The sequence below is a fragment of the Melanerpes formicivorus genome, unplaced genomic scaffold (genome assembly GCF_026170545.1).
Source record: "Melanerpes formicivorus ecotype bairdi unplaced genomic scaffold, bMelFor1.0.p_v2 SCAF_83, whole genome shotgun sequence".
Lineage (NCBI taxonomy): Eukaryota > Metazoa > Chordata > Aves > Piciformes > Picidae > Melanerpes > Melanerpes formicivorus.
This window is the reverse complement of record NW_027142435.1, coordinates 1,221,557-1,247,104: the sequence shown is the minus strand read 5'-3', so window position 1 is coordinate 1,247,104 and position 25,548 is coordinate 1,221,557. Positions and strand designations below refer to the sequence as shown.

At 62.5% G+C, this 25,548-nt stretch overlaps 1 protein-coding gene across 2 annotated transcripts in view; it reads left to right on the top strand.

Moving 5' to 3' along the window:
* The first annotated feature begins 2,015 nt into the window (after window positions 1-2,015).
* Window positions 2,016-25,548, top strand: part of AP3D1 (adaptor related protein complex 3 subunit delta 1) — a 33,396-nt gene continuing 9,863 nt past the window's right edge. The window contains exons 1-21 of one of the 2 annotated variants that reach the window (XM_068165046.1): window positions 2,016-2,233; window positions 9,991-10,086; window positions 10,732-10,812; window positions 11,330-11,410; window positions 13,220-13,327; window positions 14,234-14,363; window positions 14,719-14,858; window positions 15,067-15,140; window positions 15,819-15,868; window positions 16,782-16,831; window positions 17,369-17,417; window positions 18,376-18,521; window positions 19,591-19,739; window positions 19,820-20,050; window positions 20,549-20,780; window positions 21,407-21,552; window positions 21,673-21,814; window positions 22,208-22,279; window positions 22,989-23,064; window positions 23,721-23,920; window positions 25,199-25,272. In XM_068165046.1, coding sequence (XP_068021147.1) covers window positions 2,138-2,233; window positions 9,991-10,086; window positions 10,732-10,812; window positions 11,330-11,410; window positions 13,220-13,327; window positions 14,234-14,363; window positions 14,719-14,858; window positions 15,067-15,140; window positions 15,819-15,868; window positions 16,782-16,831; window positions 17,369-17,417; window positions 18,376-18,521; window positions 19,591-19,739; window positions 19,820-20,050; window positions 20,549-20,780; window positions 21,407-21,552; window positions 21,673-21,814; window positions 22,208-22,279; window positions 22,989-23,064; window positions 23,721-23,920; window positions 25,199-25,272 — 2,423 coding nt within the window. In that variant the 5' untranslated portion in view covers window positions 2,016-2,137. The remainder of the gene's footprint in view (window positions 2,234-9,990; window positions 10,087-10,731; window positions 10,813-11,329; window positions 11,411-13,219; window positions 13,328-14,233; window positions 14,364-14,718; window positions 14,859-15,066; window positions 15,141-15,818; window positions 15,869-16,781; window positions 16,832-17,368; window positions 17,418-18,375; window positions 18,522-19,590; window positions 19,740-19,819; window positions 20,051-20,548; window positions 20,781-21,406; window positions 21,553-21,672; window positions 21,815-22,207; window positions 22,280-22,988; window positions 23,065-23,720; window positions 23,921-25,198; window positions 25,273-25,548) is intronic. The other variant, XM_068165045.1, reaches the window with a different exon arrangement.

Genomic DNA, 25,548 nt, shown 5'->3' with positions numbered 1-25,548 from the left:
AGAGGTGGCATTTTTGTGCCATGGTGTTTCATCCTCTGGCTCCATCCCCGCCCCAGGGTGGCACCATCCCTGCAGCATCCAGCTCTGTACCCTGATTTCAGAGGGGATCATGGGGGCTGGGAGGGTGAGGGGGCAAGGGGCTTGTGCCAGCTGCACATGCAGTGTGGTACCTGACCCAAGTCACCCACCACAGGGCCTGGACCAGCCGAAGGCAGCCATGGCACGGGCAGCTGCCTGAGTGGATCCCTTGTACCCACTGTGCCAGCTGGCCCAGTGCCCTGCTCCGTGCCTGGCCCATGGGGACACCAGCTGCCCCTGCACCCAAACACGGGGCACCCATCACCCACACCCTAACATGGGTGTCCCAAATGTGAGGCACCCATTGCCCAACCATGGGGCACACGTTGCCCAACCATGGGGCACTTGTTGCCCAAACGTGAGCACCCACCACATCCACCCAAACATGGGGCACCCATTGCCCTCACGCAGACAACGCTCACCCACCCCCAAACACAGAGCACCCATCAGCTCCACCTAATCACAGGGGACCCATTACCAGAGCACAGGGCACCCCTCGCTCCCACACCAAACGTGGGGTGCCCATCACCCAAAGGTGGGGCACTGTCTGCTCCCCCCCACCCCCCGACTCGGGGCACCATGCACGGGGCACCATGCACAGGTCCCTGTCCCTCTTCCCGGCAGGTTCCTCCGTGTCCGTGTCCCACGCCTGTGGCCGTGTGCCCCCTCCGCCTCTCCCGGGCCGCTGGCGCCATCTGGCGGGGACCGAGCGGCAGGAGGAGGAGCGGGGCCGGGATCGCGGGCGTTGGTGAGGCGGTGGACCCCGACGTGGGCACCCTAAAGTGTCCTCCCCAAGTATGGGGCGCCCCAGCACGGGCGTCCAAACGCGGGCCGCTTCGGGAGCTCTCCCGTGGCGCAGCATTCCGCAGGGATAGGGAAAGCCACCTGTGGCACGGCCGCGGGAGCACCAGCAGGTGGCGCCCTTCGGTTTGGTCGCTTGGGAGCTGCTGGGGCCAGAGCAGACAGCGAGAGGGGAACTGGCAGGGCGGGAGATGCTACCTGGGGGCATGTTTAAGGTCAGCTGAGGTGGGGGTTGTCTCTCTGCCTAGGATCAGGTGACAGAAGGAGAGGATTTCAGGAGAGGCCTCACATTGTGCCAGGGGAGGGTTAGGTTGGATTTAGGAAACACTTCTTCGCTGCCAGAGCGGTCAGGGAGTGGCACAGGCTGCCCGGGGAGCTGGTGGAGTCCCCAGCCCTGGAGGGGCTCAGGGAACCTGGGGCCATGGCACTTGGGGCCAGGGTTTGGTGGCCATGGTGGGGTCGGGCTGCGGGTTGGGGGTTGGACTGGGTGATCTCTGAGGGCTTCTCCAACCCAAACCATTCTGCGAGTCTGTGAAAAAGGATCTCGGGGGCAGGGTGGGTGCCTGGAGCCCCGCGCCCACGGCGGACACGTCCTCAGGTGGGCTTTATCGATTGTCAGACATTAAAGCTGCCCACGGGAGCTGCCAGCCCCACGGAGGGACCCCGGCTCCCTGCAAGGACAGACCTCGGCCCCACCCGCGTCCCCGCCGCCCGTGCCCGCGCTCCCCCCGCCACGTGGGAGCTGCGGGAGCGTCCGGCTGGGGCGGGGCCACGCGCGGCGGGGGCGGGACTTCAGGGGGCGGAGTCAAAGACAGCAGCGACGCGCCCGGGGATTAGGCGGGGACTGGGCGGGGTCTGGCTCGTGGTAGGCGTGACTAGAGCACGAGCGGGCGTGGTCCGGAGGGGTGAATGGGCGTGGTCGCGGCGCGGCGCGCTCGCAGGGGGCGGTCCGGGGGCGGAGCCAGCCGGGGCGGGGCGGGGCCGGGCCCTCAGCTGACCGGCCGCCATTTTGTCAGGCGCTGGGAGCCCGAGCGCAGGCCGCAGCTGGCGGCCGCTGGGCTGCCCCTGCCTGCCCCCCGCCGCCCCCCACCGCCCCCCGGGCCAGCGCCGCCGGCACTGCCCCCGCCCCGCCCGGCCCCGCCCGGCCCCGCCCGGCATGTGAGCGGCCCGCTCCCGCTCGCTCCCCCCGGCTCTGACGGTAGCAGCGGCCGCGGCGGCTTCCCCCCCGGTGGGCCCTGCCCCTCGGCCCCCCGCGGCCATGGCGCTGAAGATGGTGAAGGGCAGCATCGACCGAATGTTCGACAAGAACCTGCAGGACCTGGTGCGCGGCATCCGCAACCACAAGGAGGATGAGGTGAGCGCGGGGCTGCCCTCGGCCTTCCCCCGGCTGCCTTCCCCCCCCCGGGGGCGCCCCTCGGCCGCTCGCCCGCCCCTGCCGCCGGGGGGCTGCTGCCTGCCCCCTGCCCCCCCGCCCGCTGCCCCCCGCCCGCTGCCCCCCCGCCCGCTGCCCCCCCGCCCGCTGCCCCCCCGGCGCTGCCCCCCCGCCCGCTGCCCCCCGCCCCAGGCCCCGCGGCAGCTGCTCCGCTCGGCCGGCCCCGGGCCCCGGGCAGGGGCTGGGGGGAAGGGGAAGCAGCAGTGCAGAGGAGGGAGGTCGCTGGGCTGCAGGCCGGGAGGGGAGGAAGGGCTGCGGGAGGCCAGGGCAGGGCTAGGGGAGCCGGGAGCCGGAGAGGAGCAGCGGGAGGCTCGCGGCGGTGCTGCTGTGTCTCCTCGGGGCCGTGTGGGCAGCTGTGACAGACGGAGGCCTCCCCCCCGCTGCCTGCCTGCCGCAGCCCCGCTGTGTGCTCCTCGGGAGGATGCCAGCGAGGCTGAGCCCAGGCCTGCTGCCGCCGCCCCGGGGCCGTGCTGCACTCCGGGCTGCAGTGCGGGCAGGGGCCGCTGCCTGCCGTGCCCTGGGCATTGCCTGCCGTGCCCTGGGCATTGCCTGCCGTGCCCTGGGGCTGCTGCCCGCCGTGCCCTGGGGCTGCTGCCCGCCGTGCCCTGGGGAGCTGCCTGCCGTGCCCTGGGGAGCTGCCTGCCGTGCCCAGGGGCATTGCCCGCCGTGCCCTGGGCATTGCCCGCCGTGCCCTGGGCATTGCCTGCCGTGCCCTGGGGAGCTGCCTGCCGTGCCCTGGGCATTGCCTGCCGTGCCCTGGGCATTGCCTGCCGTGCCCTGGGCATTGCCCGCCGTGCCCTGGGCATTGCCCGCCGTGCCCTGGGCATTGCCTGCCGTGCCCTGGGGAGCTGCCTGCCGTGCCCTGGGCATTGCCTGCCGTGCCCTGGGCATTGCCTGCCGTGCCCTGGGCATTGCCTGCCGTGCCCTGGGGCATTGCCTGCCGTGCCCTGGGCATTGCCTGCCGTGCCCTGGGCTGCTGCCTTGCACAGGGGCATGTGGAGAGGAAACTGGCCTGGATGGGTGCAGCAGCTGGGGCTGGGGAAGGTGCTGTGTGAGCCCTGCTGCGCTGAGCTGCCAGCTGGAGCTGGGAAGGAGCAGCAGCTGAGGGCAGGGTGGCCAGCAGGGCAGCAGAGGCCTCATCCAGCCTGGCCCTGAGCACCCCCAGGAGCAGGCAGCCACAGCCTCCCTGGCAGCCTGGGCCAGGCTCTCAGCAGCCTCACACTGAGCAACTTCCTCCTCAGCTGCAGGCCAGCCCTGCTGTGCTCAGCTGCAGGGCAGCCCTGCTGTGCTCAGCTGCAGGCCAGCCCTGCTGTGCTCAGCTCCAGGCCAGCCCTGCTGTGCTCAGCTGCAGGCCAGCCCTGCTGTGCTCAGCTGCAGGCCAGCCCTGCTGTGCTCTCAGCTGCAGGCCAGCCCTGCTGTGCTCTCAGCTGCAGGCCAGCCCTGCTGTGCTCAGCTGCAGGCCAGCCCTGCTGTGCTCTCAGCTGCAGGCCAGCCCTGCTGTGCTCTCAGCTCCAGGCCAGCCCTGCTGTGCTCAGCTGCAGGGCAGCCCTGCTGTGCTCAGCTGCAGGGCAGCCCTGCTGTGCTCTCAGCTCCAGGCCAGCCCTGCTGTGCTCAGCTCCAGGGCAGCCCTGCTGTGCTCTCAGCTCCAGGCCAGCCCTGCTGTGCTCAGCTCCAGGCCAGCCCTGCTGTGCTCTCAGCTGCAGGGCAGCCCTGCTGTGCTCAGCTGCAGGGCAGCCCTGCTGTGCTCTCAGCTGCAGGCCAGCCCTGCTGTGCTCAGCTGCAGGCCAGCCCTGCTGTGCTCAGCTGCAGGCCAGCCCTGCTGTGCTCAGCTCCAGGCCAGCCCTGCTGTGCTCAGCTCCAGGCCAGCCCTGCTGTGCTCTCAGCTCCAGGCCAGCCCTGCTGTGCTCAGCTCCAGGCCAGCCCTGCTGTGCTCAGCTCCAGGCCAGCCCTGCTGTGCTCAGCTCCAGGCCAGCCCTGCTGTGCTCAGCTCCAGGCCAGCCCTGCTGTGCTCTCAGCTGCAGGCCAGCCCTGCTGTGCTCAGCTCCGTGCCCCCTGTGCTGCCTGCAGCCCCCCTCAGGGGAAGGCTCTGTGCAGGAGCTGTGCTGATGGGAAGCAGCTCCTTCAGGCCCTGCTGATCAGCTCCTGCCTGTCAGCTGTGCTCCTCTCTGAGGGACCTCATTATTCCACCCCCTGTCAAGTGGCTCTGGAGCCTCCATTGTTCATTCTTGGAGGCTGTGGATGAGGAAGTCGGCAGCAGGAGCCCTGCAGGGCAGAGGCTTGGGTGAGGACTGCCCCAGGGAGGTGCAGGAGAGCAGGGCTGGCCTCTGGGGTGGCAGTGCCACGCTGTCCCTGCCCTGCCTGCTGTGCCACAGGAGCCAGGATGTGGCTGAGGCTTTGCATTAGTGCTGCTTGCATTAGCTTCTTGCCTTCCCCTCTGCTGACTGCTCCTTAATTGGCTGTGGCATGAGTGAGGCCAAGGCTGTGTGCCCAGCCAGATCCCTGCTGCCTGCTCTGCTGGGGGCTGGAGGGGTGCAGCCAAGTGGCTCTGTGACATGGGACATGCCAGAGCAGAGCCAGTGTGGTCCTGGGCAGCTTGGTCTGGTTGGAGGTCTCCCTGCTGACTGCAGGGGGCTTGGACAAGGTCAGCTCTGAGGGTCCCTCCCAGCCCCATGCTGAGTAGCAACTCCCCAGGCAGCCCCAGGGGGGAGGAAGAGCTCTGCTGCCTCACCCTGAGAGCTGGAGAGCTTCATCCCCTGCACCTCTGTGAGGAGCCAGGGAGGTCAGAGCAGAGGGAAGGTGTTGGCCACAGGTTTGCTCTGTGGTCATCTTCTGAGGGCTGCAGCTCTCTGTCCTGCTGCTGAGAGCACAGCTGGAAGCCTTTGGAGCTTTCCTCTGCTGTGCCACAAGAAGGCTCTGGACAGAGCCTCCTCCTCTGCTGGGGCTGGGGAACAGCTCTGGGCACAAGGAGCAGCCTGTGGTGCTGAGTCCTGCTGCTGGGTGGTGCGAGGGGCAGCAGCGAGGCCAAGCCCTGGGGGGGTCACCAGCTGTGGTCCTTAGCTTAGGGCAAGCCTCCTGACCCCTCCTGCTGGGAACCAGGAGTGCTTCAGCCCCTGCAGGGAGCCTGCTTGAGCCCAGCTGGAGGGGGAGGGAAGGGGAGGCAGGCAGAGCATGGCTGGTGGGGGAGGCAGCAGGGCACTGCTGAGTCACAGGGCTGGGGGAAGCCCTCTGAGACCACCCTGCAGCCCAGCCCCACCGTGCCCTCAGGTCTCCTGACCCCCCCCAGCCATGGGGACTCCACCACCTCCCTGGGCAGCCTCTGCCAGGCCCTGACCAGGCTGGCAGTGAGGGAATTGTTCCTCATCTCCAGCCTCACCCTCCCCTGGCACAGCTTCAGGCCACTGCCTCTGCCCCTCTCACCTGGGAGGAGAGCCCAGCCCCTGCCTCCCCCCAGGCCTCTTTGGAGTCCCCAGGAGCAGGAAGCTCTCTGCTCAGCCTCCTGCCTGCCTTTTTGTCCATCAGCCTTGGGGGCTTGAAGCCTCTTCCTTCATCTTCCGTTGTGAAGCTTCCCTCTGAGCTGGTTCCACCACAGCATGGGGGATGGGCACAGGGAGCCCCCCCACAGCCGGGGGCTGCTGGGGACAGGATGCTGCTGGCAGCTCCTGCTGGGAGTGCAGGAGGGAAGGTCTCCCCCTGAGGGCAGGGGGGCCCTGGAACCCCCTCCCTGGGCCAGCTCCCCCCAGCTCCTCCAGCACCCAGCAGCTGCTCTCTGCTAGGGGAGGCTGCAGAGGTGGTTTTTTTGCAGGGTGGTGTGGAAAGAGCCCAAAAAGGGAACTGTGAGCAGGCCCTGGGTGGCAGGGAGCAGCACTTCCAGCTGAGGCAGCTCCCTGCTCCCCAGAGCTGCCTGCTGGGGCCTGGTGGGGAGGGCACAGCCCCCTGGGCTGGGCACAGATCAGGGTGGTCAGAGAGGAGGCTGCTGCTGGGCAGGCCCTGGGCAGGCTGCAGGCTGCTCTGGGGCTTTGCTGCTGCTGGATTTGTGCTGGGCTGCCCTGGGGGTGGCTCTCACAGCCCTGCAGGGGCTGGAAGCAGTCTCTGGGCTCCCCCAGCAGCCTGCCCAGGGGCACAGTGCCCTGGGGGGGTTGGGAGCTCTGCACAGGCTCCACAGCCTCTCTGGGCAGCCTGCCCCAGGCCCCAGCAGCCTCCTGTTCCCCTGGCACCTCCTCTGCTCCAGCCTGCCCCCAGTGCCCCTTGGGCTGCCCTTGGCCACCCCTGAGCAGAGCCTGGCTCCAGCTGCCTGCAGGGAGGTTGGGGCCAGCTGGGGCTTGGTCTCCTCTCCCAGGCAGCCAGCAGCAGAACAAGAGGGCACAGTCTCAGGCTGTGCCAGGGGAGGGTTAGGCTGGAGGTGAGGAGGAGAGGTTGGCCACTGGGCTGTGCTGCCCAGGGAGGTGGTGCAGTCCCCAGCCCTGGAGGTGCTCAGGAAGAGCCTGGCTGAGGCCCTTGGTGCCAGGGCTGAGCTGATCAGGTGGTGCTGGGTCTGGGTTGGCCTGGATGACCTCTGAGGTCTTTTCTGACCTGGTTGGTTCTGTCCTGTCCTTTGCCCCCAGCCAGGAGGGCAGCCCACAGGCTCCTTTGCTGCCAGCTCCAGAGCCCTCAGCCCCCCACAGCAGAGCTTCCCCTGCCTGCAGCAGCTCTGTGCCTCTCTGCTGGGCTCTCAAGCAGGCTCCTGAGGCCCTTCTGGAGCTGAGGGGCCCAGAGCTGGGCACAAGATTCCAGCTGTGGCCTGGGCAGAGTAGAAGGAGAGGAGACCCTCTCTGGAGCTGCTCCCCAAGCCCCTTCTGATAAAGCCCAGGATGCCTCTGGCCTCCCTGGCACGCTGCTGGCTCCTGGGCATCCCAGCAGGAGCCCCAGGCCCCTTCCCCAGAGCTGCTCTGCAGCAGAGCAGTCCCCACCTGAGCTGCTCCAGAGCCAGGAGCCCTGGGCCTGCAGCAGGATCTCCTGCCTGGGGCACAGACAAATGGGAGAGAGGCTTCACCTCCCCCAGCTGCCCTTGCTCTGACCTCCCTCGGTGTGAAGCAGGCTGGCAGTGCCCCAGGGCTGCTGGCAGTGCCCCAGGGCTGCTGGCAGCGCCCCAGGGCTGCTGCCCCACAGCTGCTGCCCTTAGGGGAAGCCCCCAGCTGGGGGCTGGAGCAGTGGGCAGCCTGCCCCCCGTGAGCCAGGCAGGGGCTGGTGCTGAGGGCTGCAGGAGCTGAGCAGTGCTGGGGCCCAGGAGCTGTCAGGCCCTGTGCCTGGGGGGCTGTGTGCCCTGTGCTGTGTGCCCTGTGCTGGGGGCCCTGTGCTGGGGGCCCTGTGCCCTGTGCTGGGTGCCCTGTGCTGGGGGCCCTGTGCCCAGGGGGCTCTGTGCCGTGTGCCCTGCAGGCTGGCTCTGGCTCCCCCTGCCTCCGCCTGCCCTGGCAGTGCCCCCTGGCGCTCTGCCCCTGCCCCAGCTGTGTGTCCCAAGCCTGCTGCACAGATCCAGGGGATCGCAGCTGGGGCCTGCCGAGGAGAATCCTGCTGCAGCGCTGGGCTCACGGAGCGGCTTGGGCTGGGAGGGGCCTCCAGGGTGCCCCGCCCTGCAGCCTCCCAGCATGGCCCCGCCCCGCCCTGCCGGCCCCGCCCTGCCGGCCCCGCCCTGCCAGCCCCGCCCAACAGCCCCTCCCTGCAGCCCTGCCTGCAGCCCCACAGCCCTGCCCCGCCCACCCCACCCTGCAGGTCTGCCTGCAGCCTGCCGGCCCCGCCCAGCAGCTCCTCCCTGCCAGCCCCACCCAGCAGCTCCTCCCTGCCAGCCCCACCCAGCAGCTCCTCCCTGCAGCCCCGCCCTGCCGGCCCCACCCAGCAGCTCCTCCCTGCAGCCCCGCCTACAGCCCTGCCCACCCCACCCTGCAGGTCTGCCTGCAGCCTGGCAGCCCCGCCCTGCAGCCCCACCCTGCAGCCCCACCCTGCAGCTCTGCTTGCAGCTCCGCCCCACAGCCCCACCCTGCAGCCCCACCCTGCAGCTCTGCCATCAGCCCAGGCCCTGCCCTGACTGAGGGCTCTGCCTGCCCCCCTGCAGCAGCACTGCCCCCTGGCTGCCCCCTGGCTGCCTCCCTGCTCAGGGCAGGCCCCTGGCAGTGCCCAGGGCTCCCCAAGGGCTGGGACTCCGAGGTGCTGCTTGGCTGAGTGGCCAAAGTGTGAGCCCCTGGGGGAGGTGTCAGAGTCAGGGAGGGGTGGAGGGCCAGGGGAGGGTAAAATGCAGGCTGCCAGCAGGGAGGCACTCGGGGGGGATCTGCTTTGCTGCTGCTTTCTTCAGGAGACACCAAAAACATTTAAGGAAACCATGGAAAGGGGAAGAGGGCTGGGGGGGAAGGGGCTGGGGGGAAGGGGCTGGAGAGCAGGGCTGGGGGGAAGGGGCTGGGGGGAAGGGCTGGGGAGGAGCAGCTGAGGGAGCTCTGGGGGTGTTGAGCCTGGAGAGGAGGAGGCTGAGGGAGAGCTCATTGCCCTCTGCAGCTCCCTGGGAGGAGGCTGCAGCCAGCTGGGGTTGGGCTCTGCTCCCCAGGGCCAGGACAAGAGGCAATGGCCTCAGGCTGCCCCAGGGGAGGTTCAGGTTGGCCATGAGGAACAATTTCTTCCCCTGAGGGCTGCCCAGGCCTGGCCCAGGCTGCCCAGGGCAGGGGTGCAGTCTCCATCCCCAGAGGGGTTTCAGAGCTGTGGTGCTGAGGGCCAGGCCTTGGGGGTGCCCTGGCAGTGCTGGGTTAGGTACCAGGAGCTTGGTTCTGAGCCCCCCTGGTGCTGTGCCCTGGGCAGCAGTGCTGAGCTGCCTGGCCCAGAGGTGGCAACAAGATCCAGGGGGCAGGGATTCAGTGATACTGCTGCTGCCTGCCCTGCTGGGTGCATGAAATATTCAAGGGCAGGCACAATGTGTGTGGAGCTGAGCTGGGGGCTGGGGCAGGATGTGCCTGCAGCACCTCTGAGCAGCCTGGCTGTGCTCCCAGCAGAGGGGCTGGGGGTGGCTCCTGCCTGACCCCCCCTGGGACCTGCCTGCATCTGAAGCACTCTCATCAGAGCAAGGATTGAGAGGGGGGAGGAGGGGAAACCACTGCAGAAATGTCCCCAGGGCCTGAAGGGTCCTGCAGGAGGGCTGCAGGGAGACTCCTGCCAAGGTGTCTGAGGCAGGCCAGGGGCAGGGCAGGGCTGGAGCTGGGGCAGGGCAGGGCTGGAGCTGGGGCAGGGCAGGGCTGGAGCTGGGGCAGAGCAGGGCTGGAGCTGGGGCAGGGCAGGGCTGGAGCTGGGGCAGGGCAGGGCTGGAGCTGGGGCAGAGCAGGGCTGGAGCTGAGGGAGCTCTTCAGTGCCAGGGTGCTGAGACTGGCACAGGCTGCCCAGGGAGGCTGGGGCTGCCTCCTGCCTGGGGGTGTTCAGGGCCAGGCTGGATGAGGCCCTGAGCAGCTGAGCCTGGCTGGGAGCTGTCCCTGCCCCTGGCAGGGGTTGGAGCAGCTGAGCCCTGAGCTCCCTCCCCCTGAGCCCTCCTGGCCTCTGATCCCAGGCTGGGCTGTGCTGAGCAGCTTGGTGCCAGTGCAGTGCTCAGGGGTGAGGGGTGGGGGTGCTGCAGAGGGGGTGTGGTGCTGCTGTGCCTCCCCTAGGCTGAGGGCAGCCCCCTGTGCCCCCCCCAGGCCAAGTACATCTCGCAGTGCATCGATGAGATCAAGCAGGAGCTGAAGCAGGACAACATCGCCGTGAAGGCCAACGCCGTCTGCAAGCTCACCTACGTGAGTGCCCCCTGCTGCCCCCCTGCTGCCCCCCTGCTGCCTGGGGCTGGGCTCCAGCAGCCTCTGCTCTCCCTCTGCTCCAGGAGGGGTGGCACTGCTCTCCTGTTGCTGCCCCCAGAGGCTGTGTGTTCCCAGCCTGCTCTCTGCCCTGCCCCTGCTGCTGCTCTGCTGCCCTGGGGTGGGTGAGGAAGTTCACCTCCCTGTGTGACCTTCCCTGGCAGGGGCTTGGGCTCCAGAGGTGATCTCTAGAGCTCCTTTCCAGCCCCTGCCATGCTGTGCTGCAGAGCAGATCCAGCTCTCACAGGCTGCTCTGGACTGGGCTGTGTCTCACCCCACAGTTGCACTTGCAGCTGGGCTTTGTTCCTCTGTGCACAGCCCCTGAGGAGGGGGGGAAGTGCTGGGCAAGAATCAGCTTTGTGGCTCTGCTCTGGGCCTAGTTTGCAAGAAGAGCCAGGAGGAAGCCCTCCAGAGGGCTGCTCTGGGCCTGCTGCTGCAGTTCAAGGCATCACTTACTGCAAGTGGCCTTTAATGGGACACTGCTCCCCAGCCTGAGTGTTGCTGCTGAGCTCTTGTGCCCTCCCCAGCTGTGAGCTACTCACCTGAGTCTCTCCTTGCAGAAGTTTATCTTGGCTTCTCTGCTCACAGTTGCAGATGCTGGGCTATGACATCAGCTGGGCTGCTTTCAACATCATTGAAGTCATGAGTGCCTCCAAGTTCACATTCAAGGTGAGTTCTCCCTCTGCCTGCCACTGGGCTGGATCAAAAGGAGGGCTGGGGGGGGCAAGAGGCTGGGGCCAGACTCTGCTCAGTGGTGCCAAGGGGCAGGGGGCACAAAGTAGAAGCCAGGAGGCTCCACCTGAGCAGGAGGAGAAAGTTGTTTGGGGTGAGGCTGCTGGAGCCTGGGGCAGGCTGCCCAGAGAGGTTGTGGAGTCTCCTGGTGTGCAGAGCTCCCAACCCCCCCTGGGCACTGTGCCCCTGGGCAGGCTGCTGTGGGAGCCCTGCTGGGGCAGGGGCTGGGCTGGGTGAGCTCCAGAGGTCCCTTCCAGCCTCTCCCTGCTGGGATGCTGTGAAGCTGAGGAGCACAGACATCTTTTCTCACCAGCATGTTCCCTGCCCCAGGTGTTTCTGTCCTGCTGCCATGCCTCTGCTGTGAGCAGAGCTGCTCAGCCTCTGCCCCTGGCTCCTCAGGCTTCCAGTTGTTTGTTTAACCTTCAGATGGTTTTGCTCTGCTTGCCTCCCCCAGAGAATTGGTTACCTGGCTGCCTCTCAGTGCTTTCATGAAGGAACTGATGTCATTATGTTGACTACCAACCAGATCAGAAAGGTAAACCTTTGCCCTTCTGCACTTCCATTCCAGCTCCCTGTTGGTATTCTCAGAGCTGAGCTCAGTCTTGCTGCTCTGGCAGTGTGAGGTGTCTGCCAGTGGAGTTCCATTTGCCTGGGCTCCTCTCAGCTTCAGAAGGTGCAGGATCCATCCTGAAATGGTCAGGAGCTGTCTTCAGGCTCCCTTGGGCTGCCTGTGTGGTTTCATCTCAGTGCATGGTGACCACAGTAACCTTGAAGGGCAAGGTCCTGCCTCTGGGTCAGGCCAAGCCCAGGCACAAATCCAGGCTGGCTGCAGAGTGGGTTGAGAGTAGCTCTGAAGATGTTGGTGGAGGAGCAGCTCCCCAGGAGCCAGCAGTGCCTCCTGCAGCCCTCAGGCAGCTGGGTGCTGGCTGCAGCCAGAGCAGGCTGGGCAGAGGGGATCCTGCCCCTGGGCTCTGCTCAGCCCTCACCCCCAGCTCTGCTCTCCCCAGCAGCAGAAGGACACAGAGCTGAGGAGGGAGGCCAGAGGAGGCCACAGAGGTGCTGCAGGGGCTGGAGCAGCTCTGCTGGGAGCAGAGGCTGAGGGAGCTGCTGTGGTGGTGGCAGAGCAGGCTCTGGGCTTGTTTGGCTCACTGAGGGTGTGAAGGTGGTGAGGAGAGTGCTGCTGGGCTCAGTGCTGCTGGGCTCAGTGCTGCTGGGCTCAGTGCTGCTGCACCCAAGGCTCTCATCTTCCTTCCCACAGAGCTTGAGCACTTGAGGGTTTTTCCAGGGCTGCTGCCTTGCAGGGTTATTTTTCCCACTCTTCAGGTTCCAGAGATATTTTTAAAGCTCTGCCCTTGAGTTCTTCTTTTGAAGCCCCCTGCTTTAGAGCCTGCCTGCTGCAGCCCAAGCTGGGCCTGTGTTTTACCCTCTGAATAAAAATGGCTCTGCCTTGCTTAAAAAAGCTCAGTGGGGTGGTAGGCAGCAGCCAGCCTAAGGAGCTGAGGCTCTTCCCTTTAGCTTTTAAGCTGTTCTGCTCTGCCAAGTGAAGCATTTTAATCATCTCCACCCAGCTGCTTTGCTCAGGAGCTTTCACTCCCCTGGGCTGCAGTCTCTGGGCTGCTCCTTGCCTTTCCTGCCTGGGTTTTTACTTCAAGGCACAGCTCAAGGTGGGGCTCTGCTCCTTCAGTCACCTAGCAGGCTTGAGAGGTGGTCACTTCTCTAGGTGCATTGAAGCCAGACTGAATGCAGAGGGTCCCTGCCCCTGAGGAAGGGCTGGGGGCTGTGCTGCCAACCAGCCAGGCCTGGGCAGGCTGGGGAGGCAGGCAGTGGAAGCCAGGACAAGTGTGGAGTGCTGCAGCTCTAGCTGTGAGGTGGGGAGGCTGGAGAGGATGATCTCTGAGGTCCCTTCCAGGAGAGCTGTGGTGCTGGCAGCAGCTTGGAAGGAAGGCTGTGGGGGAGTGTGAGCCCAGGCAGGGAGGCTGCTGCAGGCTGGGGCTGCCAGGGCAGGGTTAGTGTTTCCTAGCAGCTGTTGCAGGCCCCTAGAAAGGTTTGTGCTCCTGCCTTGAGCTGCTAGCACTTATTGGCCAGTCCTGAACCACCAGCACAGCTCCTCACTGCCTTTGTGTCCCACTCCCTCCTCTGTTACTTCACTCTGATCCCTCATGCAAGCCCCAGGCTGCGCTGCAGCAGGTGCTGGAGGCCTTTCCCTGGGGGCAGTTGCTGTGTTCCCCTCGAGCAGCAGTTCTGCTTCCTCTCTGTTGGAGTGAGTGAAACTGGGCTGAGGAGAGACTGCTTCTCACCACCCCGCTGTGATCTTAAGGTTTTGAGCCTGTTTTTCCTTTTCTAGGATCTGAGTAGCCCTAACCAGTATGATACTGGAGTTGCACTGACTGGCTTGTCCTGTTTTGTTACTCCAGATCTTGCCAGGGACTTGGCAAATGACATCATGACCCTGGTGAGTTGAGAGCACCTCCAGAGCTCTCTGGGGGTTTTGTTCCCTCCAATGGATAGAGGAGGAAATAGTTCCAGGCTAGTAAATATCTGTTCCACTTGGAGCTGCTTGCTGCTGCTCTGCCCTGGGGGCAGTCCTCACAGATCTTGGTGGACTCAAGAGGATTAACCTGAAGCTTTCTCTTGGGCTTGGGGATGAGCTGGAGGCTTTTGCTCTCCCCTCAGAGCTGAGGTTTTGTAAAGCAGTTTGCTCTCCTAGAAGGAGACTTCCAGGCAGACGTGGACAAGAGTCCTTGGGAAGGACTCTGGAAACACAGATGTGGTAAAGTGCCCAGAGCCAGCCCTGCCCTGGGCTGAGCCCCAGCAGGGTGGGCAGCAGGGGCAGGGAGGGGATCCTGCCCCTCTGCTGGGCTCTGCTCAGGCCTCCCCTGCAGGGCTGGGGCAGCTCTGGAGGCCTCAGCACAGCCAGGGACCTGCTGGAGCAGAGGCCACAGCAGTGCTGGCAGGGCTGGAAGCCCTCTGCTGGGAGCCAGGCTGAGAGTTGGGCTTGGGCAGCCTGGGGAGGAGAAGGCTCCAGGAGACCTCCTGGTGCCCACTGAGGACTTCAGAGAAATCTGGGAACAGACTTCTGAGCAGGGCCTGATGTGGCAGGACAAGGACAGATGGGTTGAAACTCGAAGAGATTCAGCCTGGAGAGAAGGGAGAAAGGTTTGACCCTGAGGGTGGGGAGGGCCTGGCCCAGGCTGCCAGCGGTGGAGCTGCCCCATGGCTCCGGGGCTGTGAGCACCCTGCTGTGGCTGGGGCTGTCCCTGCTGCGGTAAGCTGGGCTGGATGAGCTTTAAGGGCCCCTTGTAAGGCCAGCCCACTGTGGGGGTGTGACTGGAAGGCTGAGTGCAGTTGTTGCCCCCAGATGTCCCACACCAAGCCCTACATCAGGAAGAAGGCAGTGCTCATCATGTACAAGGTGTTCCTCAAGTACCCCGAGTCCCTGCGCCCTGCCTTCCCTCGCCTGAAGGAGAAGCTTGAGGATCCTGATCCTGGTGAGGAGGTTTGACCTTCTGCCCCCAGCCTCTGCCCCAGGTGTGGAGGGGCATCAGAGCCTGGGTGCCAGGGGCTGGAGCAGCTCTGCTCTGAGGGCAGGCTGGGGGAGCTGGGGCTGTTGAGCCTGGAGCAGAGCAGGCTCCAGGGGCACCAATAGCTGAGGGGATCCTCCAGGGAGGGCTCTTCCTGAGGGCAGGAATGGTTTGAAGGCTCCTGGCAGGGAGGCTGAGCCACTCCTCCTGGACACACCCTCAGACTCTTCAGCTGCTTCATGTGGCAGGGGTTGGGAGCTGCAGGGGTTGGGAGCTGCAGGGGAGGCCCTGCTGAGCTCCCTGCCTCCCCTCCCTGCCCCAGGCGTGCAGTCCGCCGCCGTCAATGTCATCTGCGAGCTGGCGCGGCGCAACCCCAAGAACTACCTGTCCCTGGCCCCCCTCTTCTTCAAGCTGATGACCTCCTCCACCAACAACTGGGTCCTCATCAAAATTATCAAGCTGGTGAGTACCCTGCACTGCCTGTAGAGGGCTGGGGGGAGGGTTAGGGCCTTGGGGCCCTCCTGGATGGGCAGTGGGAGCAGAAGTAGATTCGCTTGGAGCCAGAGTTCCTCTTAAGGCCAGAGGGGCAGAGAGCAGGGACTGCCTGCAAGGGACTGTGGACAGCATCCAAGAGGGAAATGTTTCTTCTCTGCACTGCTTTCCTCACTAGTTTGGTGCTCTCACTCCATTGGAACCTAGACTGGGGAAGAAACTGATAGAGCCTCTGACCAACCTCATCCATAGGTGAGTACAACACATGGGTTCAGCCAGCCCTGGCGAGGACCTGCTGGGCAGGCCAGGAGCTGGCTCTGCAGAAGGACTGCCTTCAAGGATCAAAAGATGGTCACATCAGGGCTGCTTCTGAGGAGGCTGAGTGAGGCAGAACACCTCAGCAGGTGTCTGGCTCAGCAGGAATTCTCCAAAGCATTCCTGAAGCCAGAAGCAGTTTGCTTTCCCCTCCCCCCAAGCCAGAGGTGCCCATGGAGAGTGTGTGAAAACTGCCCTCAGAGTGCTCAGCTCTGGGGGCACTCCAGGCTCCCCACCTGCATTGCTCACCAGGAATGTCTTGACCCTGGCCAGGGGAATTCCTTTGCTCCTTGGCCAGGATTGCTTCAGTGCTCTGTCACTGGTGCTGAGGGTCTGAGTGAGCTCCTCCTTCCCCATCCCCTGCCTTGCAGAGCTGCTGCTTTGCTGCTTCCCCAGCAAGAGGATGACTTTTTTCTTTAAGCAGTCTGCAGCCCTTCCCCTCAGGCAGTTTCTAAGTGAGAGTCATTTGATTTGATTGGGAAGGAGGATGGAGCAGAGGAGCTGGGGGGGTTCTGGTGTGCCTGGAGGTGTGAACTGGCTCCAGAATATCCCTGACAGCTCCTCAAACCCTGCTGCTCTGCATTCCCCATCTAAAATCTCTGCTTTCTCTTTCAGCACCTCAGCCATGTCTCTCTTGTATGAATGTGTGAACACAGTCATAGCAGGTGAGAACAGCCAGCACTTGATGAACTTTGGCAGCAATTAACACCAGCTGCAAACCTTTGTTCAGCTTCCCCTTTTCTCACTGGAATAAGGCTGCTGGCAGGCTTGGGTTTGTGTTACTGTAGCTGTAGCTGGAAGCCTTTTGTTGGCAGGGGGGAGGCTGAGTTCCTACAGCTGTGTTGGGCTGGTAGAGGATGAAAGGAGAATGGGCAGTGAGGGCCTAAGGGAGTGTGGGCAGGGAGGGATTATTATTCCAGTGAGTTGTTACACTGAGTGATGATGATTCCAATCCTGGTGTCCCCAGCAGGAGAGGGACACAGAGCTGCTGGGGTGAGGCCAGAGGAGGCCACAAGGATGAGCCAAGGGCTGGAGCAGCTCTGCCCTGAGCACAGGCTGAGGGAGCTGGGGCTGTGCAGCCTGGAGAAGGCTCCAGGAGGACCTCAGAGCTACCTTCCCCTGTGTGAAGGGATCCTGCAGGAAGGCTGCAGAGAGGCTTTTGCTGAGGGTGCCTGGAGCCAGGCCAAGGGGGAATGGTTTGGAGCTGAGGCAGAGCAGGGTTAGAGTGGAGCTGAGGAAGTTCTTCAGTGTGAGGGTGGTGAGAGCCTGGCCCAGGCTGCCCAGGGAGGCTGTGGCTGCCTCCTGCCTGGGGGTGTTCAAGGCCAGGCTGGATGAGGCTTTGGGCAAGCTGGGCTGGTGGGAGCTGTCCCTGCCCATGGCCGGGGGTTGGAGCTGGGGGATCCTGAAGGTCCCTTCCACCCCAACCCATCCTGTGAATCCTCCCAGAGCCCTCAGAGGTGCAAGTAGGCAAACACCAAAGTGAGCTTCCCTCCTGAGCTGAGCCAGTGGTGACCCCTGGGGGCTGTGCTGTTGCCCTCCTCCAGAGCACACCATGGCTGACTCTGTCCTGTGTTGCAGTGTTGATCTCCCTGTCCTCTGGGATGCCGAATCACAGCGCCAGCATCCAGGTACTGGGCTGGGCCTGGGGGCATTTGTGCTGCTCTGCTGGCTGAGACCAGCTGGAGAGACTGGCTTGTGCTCTTCTGCCAAGAGTTAAAGCTCCCCTGAAGTGCTGCTGCAGACTGAAGCATTTCCTAGATCAGTTCTCCCACTTCCTTTGCCCTGACATTTGCCCAGGGAGGCTGTGGCTGTCCCCTCCCTGGAGGTGTCCAAGGCCAGGCTGGATGAGGCCTTGAGCAAGCTGGGCTGGTGGGAGGGGTCCCTGCCCATGGCAGGGGGTTGGAACTGGATGAGCTTCAAGGCCCCTTCCAACTGAAACCATTCTGTGACTATGAGGATGCAGCTTCCTCTCCTGGAGAGTTTTCCTTGCTCTCTTGCTCAGCTGCTGCCAATCCAATCCTGCAGAGCTTCCTTTGCTTTGGGGTCTGTTAGTGCAGGCAGCCCCCCTGGCCCCCAGGTGTGGCTCAGGCTGCTGCCCTGGGCAACCTTCATGAAGAGTTATTCTAAGGGGGCTTGGAATAAGCATGGCCTGCTCTTTGTTCCAGCTTTGTGTCCAGAAGCTAAGGATCCTGATAGAAGACTCAGACCAGAACTGTAAGTGTTGCTTGTCTTCATGGCAGCTTCTAGCAGGCAGGCAGTGGGGAGAAGCTGCAGCAGGCTGAGAGCAGCCAGCTGGTTCTGCAGGCAGCTGCTTCAGTGCTGTGGTGCCTGGTGGGCTTTGTCAGGTGGGAAAGGGTTTGATGGTGAGAGCTGCTTGATGAGAAGCTTTGAAAGCACATGAGGGCAGGAGGAGTAAAATCCTGCTGCAGCTTCTCCTGGGCTGTGGCTGAGACCCCAACACTGGAGGCATTCAAGGGCAGGCTTGATGTGGCCCTGCTTGATCTACTTGGAGGTGTCCCTGCTGACTGCAGGGGGGTTGGCCAAGATGACTTTTGAGGGTCCCTTCCAACCCCCCAGCCTCTGGGGGGTCCCTTCCAGCCCCCTGCCCTCTGTGGCTTACTGCTGCTGGTTGTAAACCCGAGGCAGCTCCCTTGCCACGCTCTGGGCTTTGCCTTTCTGCAGGCTGGCTGCTCAGGCAGCAGTGAAGGCTGTTGGGCAGGCCAAGTGTGAGACTGACATGCAGCAATTCCTTATTTTAGTGCCTGGGAAGAGCTCTGGGAAATCCTTGCTTTGTGCAAACCTCTTTCTTGCCATCTGAGAGTCTCACCCTGCACACAGGGCTCCTGCTTAAGGCACCAAGCTCAGAGCTTTGCAAGCTGTCTTCATCCTGGGCTGCCTCTTCTCAATACCCATAGCTTCTATCCCTTAAGCAGAGATTTTCCATCAATAACACATCTTGAAGTGCCAGCAGAAGGTGGTGAAGGTGCCCTGTGTGGGTGCATGCCTCTGGGGGGGGTCACAGAAAGCCCAACCCTGGGATGTGCTCCAAACTTCTTTCCCTCCTCACAGATTGTGGTTTTTATTCAAGTGCTGAGTGCTTGGCATGAAGCTTTCCTGCTCAGCCCAAGGCAGTGTTTCCATGTGGCAAGAAGCTGTGTTTTGTCTCTCACAGTGAAGTACCTGGGGCTGCTGGCTATGTCCAAGATCCTGAAGACACATCCCAAGTCAGTGCAGTCTCACAAGGACCTCATCCTGCAGTGCCTGGATGACAAAGATGAGTCCATCCGGCTCAGAGCTCTGGATCTCCTCTATGGCATGGTGTGTCTACAGCTCCTCCCCCTCCTCTCCCTCCCCCTGACCCTTCAGGAGCCTGATGTTTAAGAGCAGCATTCAACTCCCTCTTCCCCCTCTCCCCAGCAGCCTTCTGATGGTAACTCTGATGCCTTTTCTGGCACACGTGGCAGGGGAAAGCTCTGGCACAGCATGAGAGAGCTTTAAAAGCTTGGATCCAGGCTGTGCAAGGAGTGTCTGAGTTCAGGCACTGGGGAAGTCACCCAGGAGGCTGCTGATTAAATGCCTAAGCTTTGGCTGTTCCCTCCAGCCTTCATCTAGGCTCAAAGTGGAGCAGCCACAGGCATGCTGCTGGGGTCTGTGCTGCTCTCAGTCCCAGCCCATGCTGCAGCACACCACAGCTCAGGTTGATGTTAGTTGTGCCGCCTGGGAAACAGTCAGGAGCTCTTTGAAACAGCAGCAGAAGGCAGCTTGGAGCTGCTCTGTCATCCAGGTTGCCTCTGACTGCACTGCTCTCGTGGCTCCTGAGGACACTTGCAGAGCCTCCCTGTGTCTGCTCTCCCTCAGCTGCCAGCCTTGGGCACACGTTCAGCAGCTGCCCAGTGTGCAACAGGGGCAAACATTTGGGCTCTAAAAGGGCTGTGGCTGTGATTAATGAGTGCCCTTCACCCCAGTCTGTGCCACCCCCTTCCCCATGCAGAGTGGTTAGCAGCCTGGTGCTGGCTCTGCTTCAGCAGCAGCAGTGACAGGAAGCAGACAGATTCCTGGTGTGAGCATGGCCAAGGCTGGGGCCTGGAGAGGTCTCTGGTTTGTTGTTAACACAGAGCTGGCAGCTGCTTTGATGGAGTTAGGAGGGCTTGGCTTGGTGAGGCACAGGCTGTCCAGGGAGGCTGTGGATGCCCCTTCCCTGGAGGGGATCAAGGCCAGGCTGGATGAGGCCTTGAGCAGCCTGGGCTGGTGGGAGGGGTCCCTGCCCATGGCGGGGGGTTGGCACTGGGTGATTCTGAAGGTCCCTTCCAAGGCAGCCTGCTCTGTGAATCAGCAGTGTGGGAGATGGCTTAGTGATGGCTCAGCCCTTTGCCAACTCTGTTGCCAGGTCTCCAAGAAGAACTTGATGGAGATAGTGAAGAAGCTGATGATCCACGTGGATAAAGCGGAGGGCACGACGTACCGCGACGAGCTGCTCACCAAGATCATCGACATCTGCAGCCAGTCCAACTACCAGTACATCACCAACTTTGAGTGGTCAGTGCTGCTCTCTGCCAGCCCCCGGGGCCAGCAGCGCTGCCCCTGTGCTGAGGGCGCCGCCCCCTCTGCCCCCCCAGGTACATCAGCATCCTGGTGGAGCTGACGCGGCTGGAGGGCACGCGGCACGGGCACCTCATCGCCGCCCAGATGCTGGACGTGGCCATCCGCGTCAAGGCCATCCGCGGCTTCGCCGTCTCCCAGATGGCCACGCTGCTGGACAATGCCCACCTCCTGGCCAGCAACACCCAGAGGAATGGCATCTGTGAGGTGCTCTATGCTGCTGCCTGGATCTGTGGGGAGTTCTCGGAGTAAGTCCCAGGGGCTGCCTTGGGGCCGAGGCTTTGCTCGCCGCCGTGTGGATCTGGGAGGAAGAGGGTTCGGGGCTGGAGAGCCTCCCCTGCGGGCACAGGCTGAGGGAGCTGGGGCTGCTCAGCCTGGGCAAGAGGAGGCCTTAGAGCAGCCTGAAGGGTGCTACAGGAGAGCTGGGAATAGGCTTTTGATGAGGGCTTTGAGCTGGGAGAGGGCAGATTGAGACTGGAGGTGAGGAAGGAGTTTGTACAGTGAGGCTGGGGAGACTCTGGCACAGGCTGCCCAGGGAGGCTGAGGATGTTCCCTCCATGGAAGTGTTCAAGGCCAGGCTGGATGAGGCCCTGAGCAGCCTGGGCTGGTGGGAGGTGTCCCTGCCCATGGCTGGGGGTTGGAACTAGATGATTTTGAAGGTCCCTCCCAGCCCATTCTGTGGATCTCTGGATGCTGAACTCTCTCAGCTGCTGTCATTCCTCTGTCCTCAACTGCTGTCTTTACAGGCACCTCGAGGAAGCAAACCAAACCTTGGAAGCAATGTTGAGGCCTAAAGTGACAACTCTGCCAGGCCACATCCAGGCAGTTTATGTGCAGAACATGGTGAAGCTCTATGCCTCCATCCTGCAGCAGAAGGAGCAGGCAGGGGAGAAGGAAGCAGCGCAGGAAATCACCCAGCTGATGATCGAGCGCTTGCCTCAGTTTGTGCAGAGTGCAGATCTGGAGGTTCAGGAGAGGGTAAGAGAGCAAAACTGCCTTGGGGATTTACCAGCCCAAGTCTCTCCCTTGCTTTGCAGCATGCATGGGATTTCTGGTGTGCTCTCTGCTTGCTGTGACTCAGGGGAAGAGGAGCTCTAGAAGCAGGGTGGGAAGAGGGGAGACATTTCATGCCAGAGCCCTGATCTCACTCCAGTTCCATGCAGCCCCTGCGGGAATTTCACTCCAAACAACTTCCCTTCAAAATTCTCCCACCTCAGGGAGGCTGCTGAGACTGCAACAGGCTGCCCAGGGAGGCTATGGCTGCCTCCTCCCTGGAGGTGTTTAAGGCCAGGCTGGATGAGGCCTTGAGCAGCCTGGGCTGGTGGGAGGTGTCCCTGCCCATGGCAGGGGGTTGGAGCTGGATGAGCTTTAAGGTCCCTTCCAACCCATTCTGTGGATCAGGACACAAAAGGGACAGAGCCTGGAAGGGGTTGAAGGTGTTAACTCTTGCTCTAACCCTGCAGTTCAAGCTGCTTCTCCTCACTCCCTTCATGAGGCAGAGCAGCTTTCTTCTGCAGACTTGCCCTGCTGTTGGGTTTTGTTTCTCTTCCTTTGATGCCATTTGTTGGTCTCAATTCTGAACTCACTTCTGGATTGCTTTTCAGGCTTCTTGCATCTTGCAGCTAATCAAATACATTCAGAAGCTACAAATCAAAGAGGTCCCTGTAGCTGAGGAAGTCATAGCTCTGTTTGCTGGGGAGCTCAACCCTGTGGCTCCTAAAGCACAGAAGAAAGTCCCAGTTCCAGAGGGGTAAGGTTCCTCCTCCCTCCCAAAGCCTTGTTTGAACTTCTCAACTCTGTGAATATTAAAGCTGCAACACTCAGAGGTGCTGAGCCAGGCTCTCTCTTTGCTCCAATTCTTTCTTCCCAGCTTGGACCTCGATGCCTGGATCAATGAACCTCCTTCAGACAGCGAGTCTGAAGATGAAAAGCCCAAAACAATCTTCCATGATGAGGAGCAGAGGCACTCCAGGCACAGACAGCCAGAAATAGATGAGGAGGAACTGGCCAGAGTGAGTGAATGCTGCAACACTTCTGCCTTTGTAATGGAGGAGGGGTGCTGTGGGAGCCCCTGGAGCAGCTGGAGCTGTGGGGGGTGCCCTGTGTAACACTCTGTGTTTCTGTGACTTGAGTTGCCATCAAAACCTGGGCTCTGGGAAGCTGTCTCTGGGCTGCACTTAGAAAGCCAGAAGGATGCTCTAGGGAGTACCAGTGACAGCAGCACCGCTGCTGCTAGCTCTGGCCTCATCCTGTCACTCAGAACTGCTGCTCCATCCACCAGCTACTCTTCTGTAGGTGTTTTGCAAGGAGCTCTGTATTGTTGTGAGGAGTGAGGGAGGCTGCACCCCACCCTTGGATGCCTTCAGTCTCCCTTTGCTCACAACCAACCTTCTGACTCCCCACAGCGCCGCGAAGCCCGGAAGCAGGAGCAGGCCAACAACCCCTTTTACATCAAAAGCTCTCCCTCCCCACAGAAGGTGAGTGACTCCCAGCTAAAGCATCCTGATAACTCTCACATCATGCTGTGAAGGCTTTGCTGCAGCTCCCTTGGGGACATTCTGATCCTTTCCACTGCAGTTCTGATTGGTTTCTGTGCTGACTGCAGTGGGTTCCTACAGGTGGGTCTTGGGAAGTGACCTGGTGGCACAGGAGCGGGCAGCTGGCTGAAGGAAGGGTGATTGGCCAGCTCCCACCACAGAGGGCTTTGGAACACCATGGGTCATGGAAAGCACAGTGTTTGTCTCTCAGAATGAGAATTGTTTGGGTTAGGAAAGCTCTGAGATCCTCCAGTCCCAGCCTCGACCCAGCACCTCCATGGCCACAGGATTCCTGAGCACCTCCAGGGATGGGGACTCCACCACCTCCCTGGGCAGCCTCTGCCAGTCCCTGACCACTCTTGTTCCTCATGTCCAACCCAACCCTCCCCTGGCACAATTTCAGGCCATTTCCTCTCCTCCTCGTCCCTGATCCTAGGGAGAAGAGACCAACCCCAACCTGGCTCCAGCCTCCCTTCATAACAGTTATGAGCTGGCTTGAAAATCCCCTCTGCTACCAGCCAGCATTTAGTGCTGAGCTGTTCCATCCCTACCCTGTCCTCACTTAGAGGCTCAAACTGCTTGAATCTGAGCTTTCACTGGGCTTTGTGTCTGGCAGTGCTCAGAACGCAACCACTTCTCTTTTCCCCAGCGGTACCAAGACACTCCAGGCGTGGAGCACATCCCTGTGGTCCAGATCGACCTCTCTGTCCCCTTAAAGGTCCCAGGTAAGTGCTGCTGATCTTAAAATGAACCTCAGGCTCAACTCTGGAAGTTGCTCTCTCACCCACTGACCCCTCCCCATCAGAGGAAGGGCTTGGGAGGAGGAGGCCTAAGGGCTGCAGTGAAAATGGATGTAATGAAACAGCAGAATGGAGGCAATGCCAGGGTCAGGGGTGTGGAGTTTTCCTCAGCCCAGCCAAGGGTGCAGCAGCCACACTGAGCAGGAAGGAGGAGGAAGAGGAGCAGGGTCAGGAGGAAACCCCAGGCAGAAGCCCAAGCAGGAGGTTCCTCTCTCCTCAGCCACCTTCCCCCTTGGTACTGAGCAGGATGTGTCTGAGCCAGGATACAGCTGGAGCCAACCTGGGTCCCCTGTCCTGGCAGACTCCACACTGCTCATGGCCTGCAGACCACGGCAGGCCTGGGACTCTGTCCCAGCAAACCCAGGGCACCTTTGTGGTGTGGGCAAGGACAGGGGAGCAGGACAGGGCTCTGCCATACTCCTGGAGAGAGGGAAGCTGTGTGTGAGGTGGTGTGGGAGCAGAGAGGTGTCGATGCTTCTGGCTGTGAGAGGCTCCCTGCAGGGTCCGCTCCTCACATCGCCCTTGGGTGGTCAGCGCCCCCTGGCGGCTGCAGCCTGACGGCAGCTGGGCCTCCCCCGCAGGCATGCCCATGTCCGACCAGTACGTGAAGCTGGAGGAGGAGCGGCGGCACAAGCAGAAGCTGGAGAAGGACAAGAAGAAGAAAAAGCAGAAGAAGGAGAAGAGAGGCAAACAGCATCGGCACAACTCCCTGCAGACCGAGAGCGAGGAGGACATCGCCCCCGCGCACCGCGTCGACATCATCACCGAGGAGATGCCGGAGGTCCGCCCGGGGCTGTGGCTGTGGGGGCCTTGGGCACGGCCCGGGGCTGCGGCTGGGGGCCCTGGGCACGGCCTGGGGCTGGGGGCCTGGGCACGGCCTGGGGCTGGGGGCCCTGGGCACGGCCTGGGGCTGCGGCTGGGGGCCCTGGGCACGGCCCGGGGCTGGGGCTGCGGCTGGGGGCCCTGGGCACGGCCCGGGGCTGGGGCTGCGGCTGGGGTCCCTGGGCACGGCCTGGGGCTGCGGCTGGGGGCCCTGGGCACGGCCTGGGCACGGGCTGGGGCTGGGGGCCCTGGGCACGGCCCGGGGCTGGGGCTGCGGCTGGGGGCCCTGGGCACGGCCTGGGGCTGGGGCTCTTCAAGAATCACAGAATACTTTGGGTGGGAGCAGCTCTCTAAGCCACTCCAGTCCAACTGCTGACCTAAGGCCACCAAACCCTGGCCCCAGCTGCCATGGCTGCACATTGCCTGTGCCAATCCCTGACCACTCTGGCAGCAAAGAACTGTTCCTAATCTCCAGCCTAGCCCTCCCCTGGCACAGCTTCAGGACATTTCTGTCACCTGAGACTAGGGAGGAGAGACCAACCTCCACCTCACTGCAACCTCCTTTCAGGGAGCTGCAGGTAGCAATGAGCTCTCCCCTCAGCCTCCTGTGCTCCAGACCCTTCCCCAGCCTGGTTGCCCTTCTCTGGACTCACTCCAGCCCCTCAATCTCTCAGTACCCCCCCAGGCTTTCCCAGCCAGTGTTGTGCACTTCGAGAGCTCTGATTTCCTGCAGAGCTGATTTGATGAGATGGTCCTAGGCTGTCCCTTGCAGGGAGGGCAGTGATTGTCCTTTCTGTGCCTAAAAAGGCCAAAAATGGCCTTGAAGCTGTAAAAACCCAAACCCAAAGCCACCCCAAACCAAGAGAGCTTAACCCCACCTATCCCTGCTGCCTGAGTAGCAGTGCCCAAGTAGCTCTGCTGCTTCCCTTTGCCAGGAGCTTGCTGCCTGGTCAGCAGGTTTGCAGCTGATTGTAATTAGTTGTTCATGCTGATGCTGGAGCCTGTGTTGGTTCCCAAAAGCTCCTTTGATCAAAGCCCAGCTGCAGCAGTTCAGAGCCTGCTGCCCATGAAGAATGGATTTTGCTGGTCCTGATTTATCCTGGCCCTGTGACTTCCTCTGCCTGCCTGCAGGCTGGGCTGAGCCAGGCCCCAGAGCTGCTTGCTTTGGGTGATGGAAAGCTTGAGGTTGCCTTTGGCTTGCTGCTTCAGGGGGTGTTCTCTTTTCTCTCTCCTGCAGAATGCTTTGCCCAGTGATGAGGATGACAAAGATCCCAATGACCCCTACAAGGCACTGGATATAGACCTGGACAAGTAAGTGACCCTTGGGGATGGGGAGTGAGTGAAGTGCTGCCAGCATGCAGAGGGGCAGGGCTGGGGCTGAAGAGGGAAAAGCTCTGCCTGCAGTGGATGGGGTGAAGAGATGGAAGGCTCTCCCCATGTCTTGGATGTAAGCTTAGCTGATGATCCAGGCTTGGCTTCCCCTTGCACTGATAAAAGCAAAGCTGCTGAAGTGTTGGTGGGGGCAGGGGAACAGTTTTGTGTGGCTGAAAGGAGCCTGGCAGCACAGCTGGGGGCAGATGTTGTGGT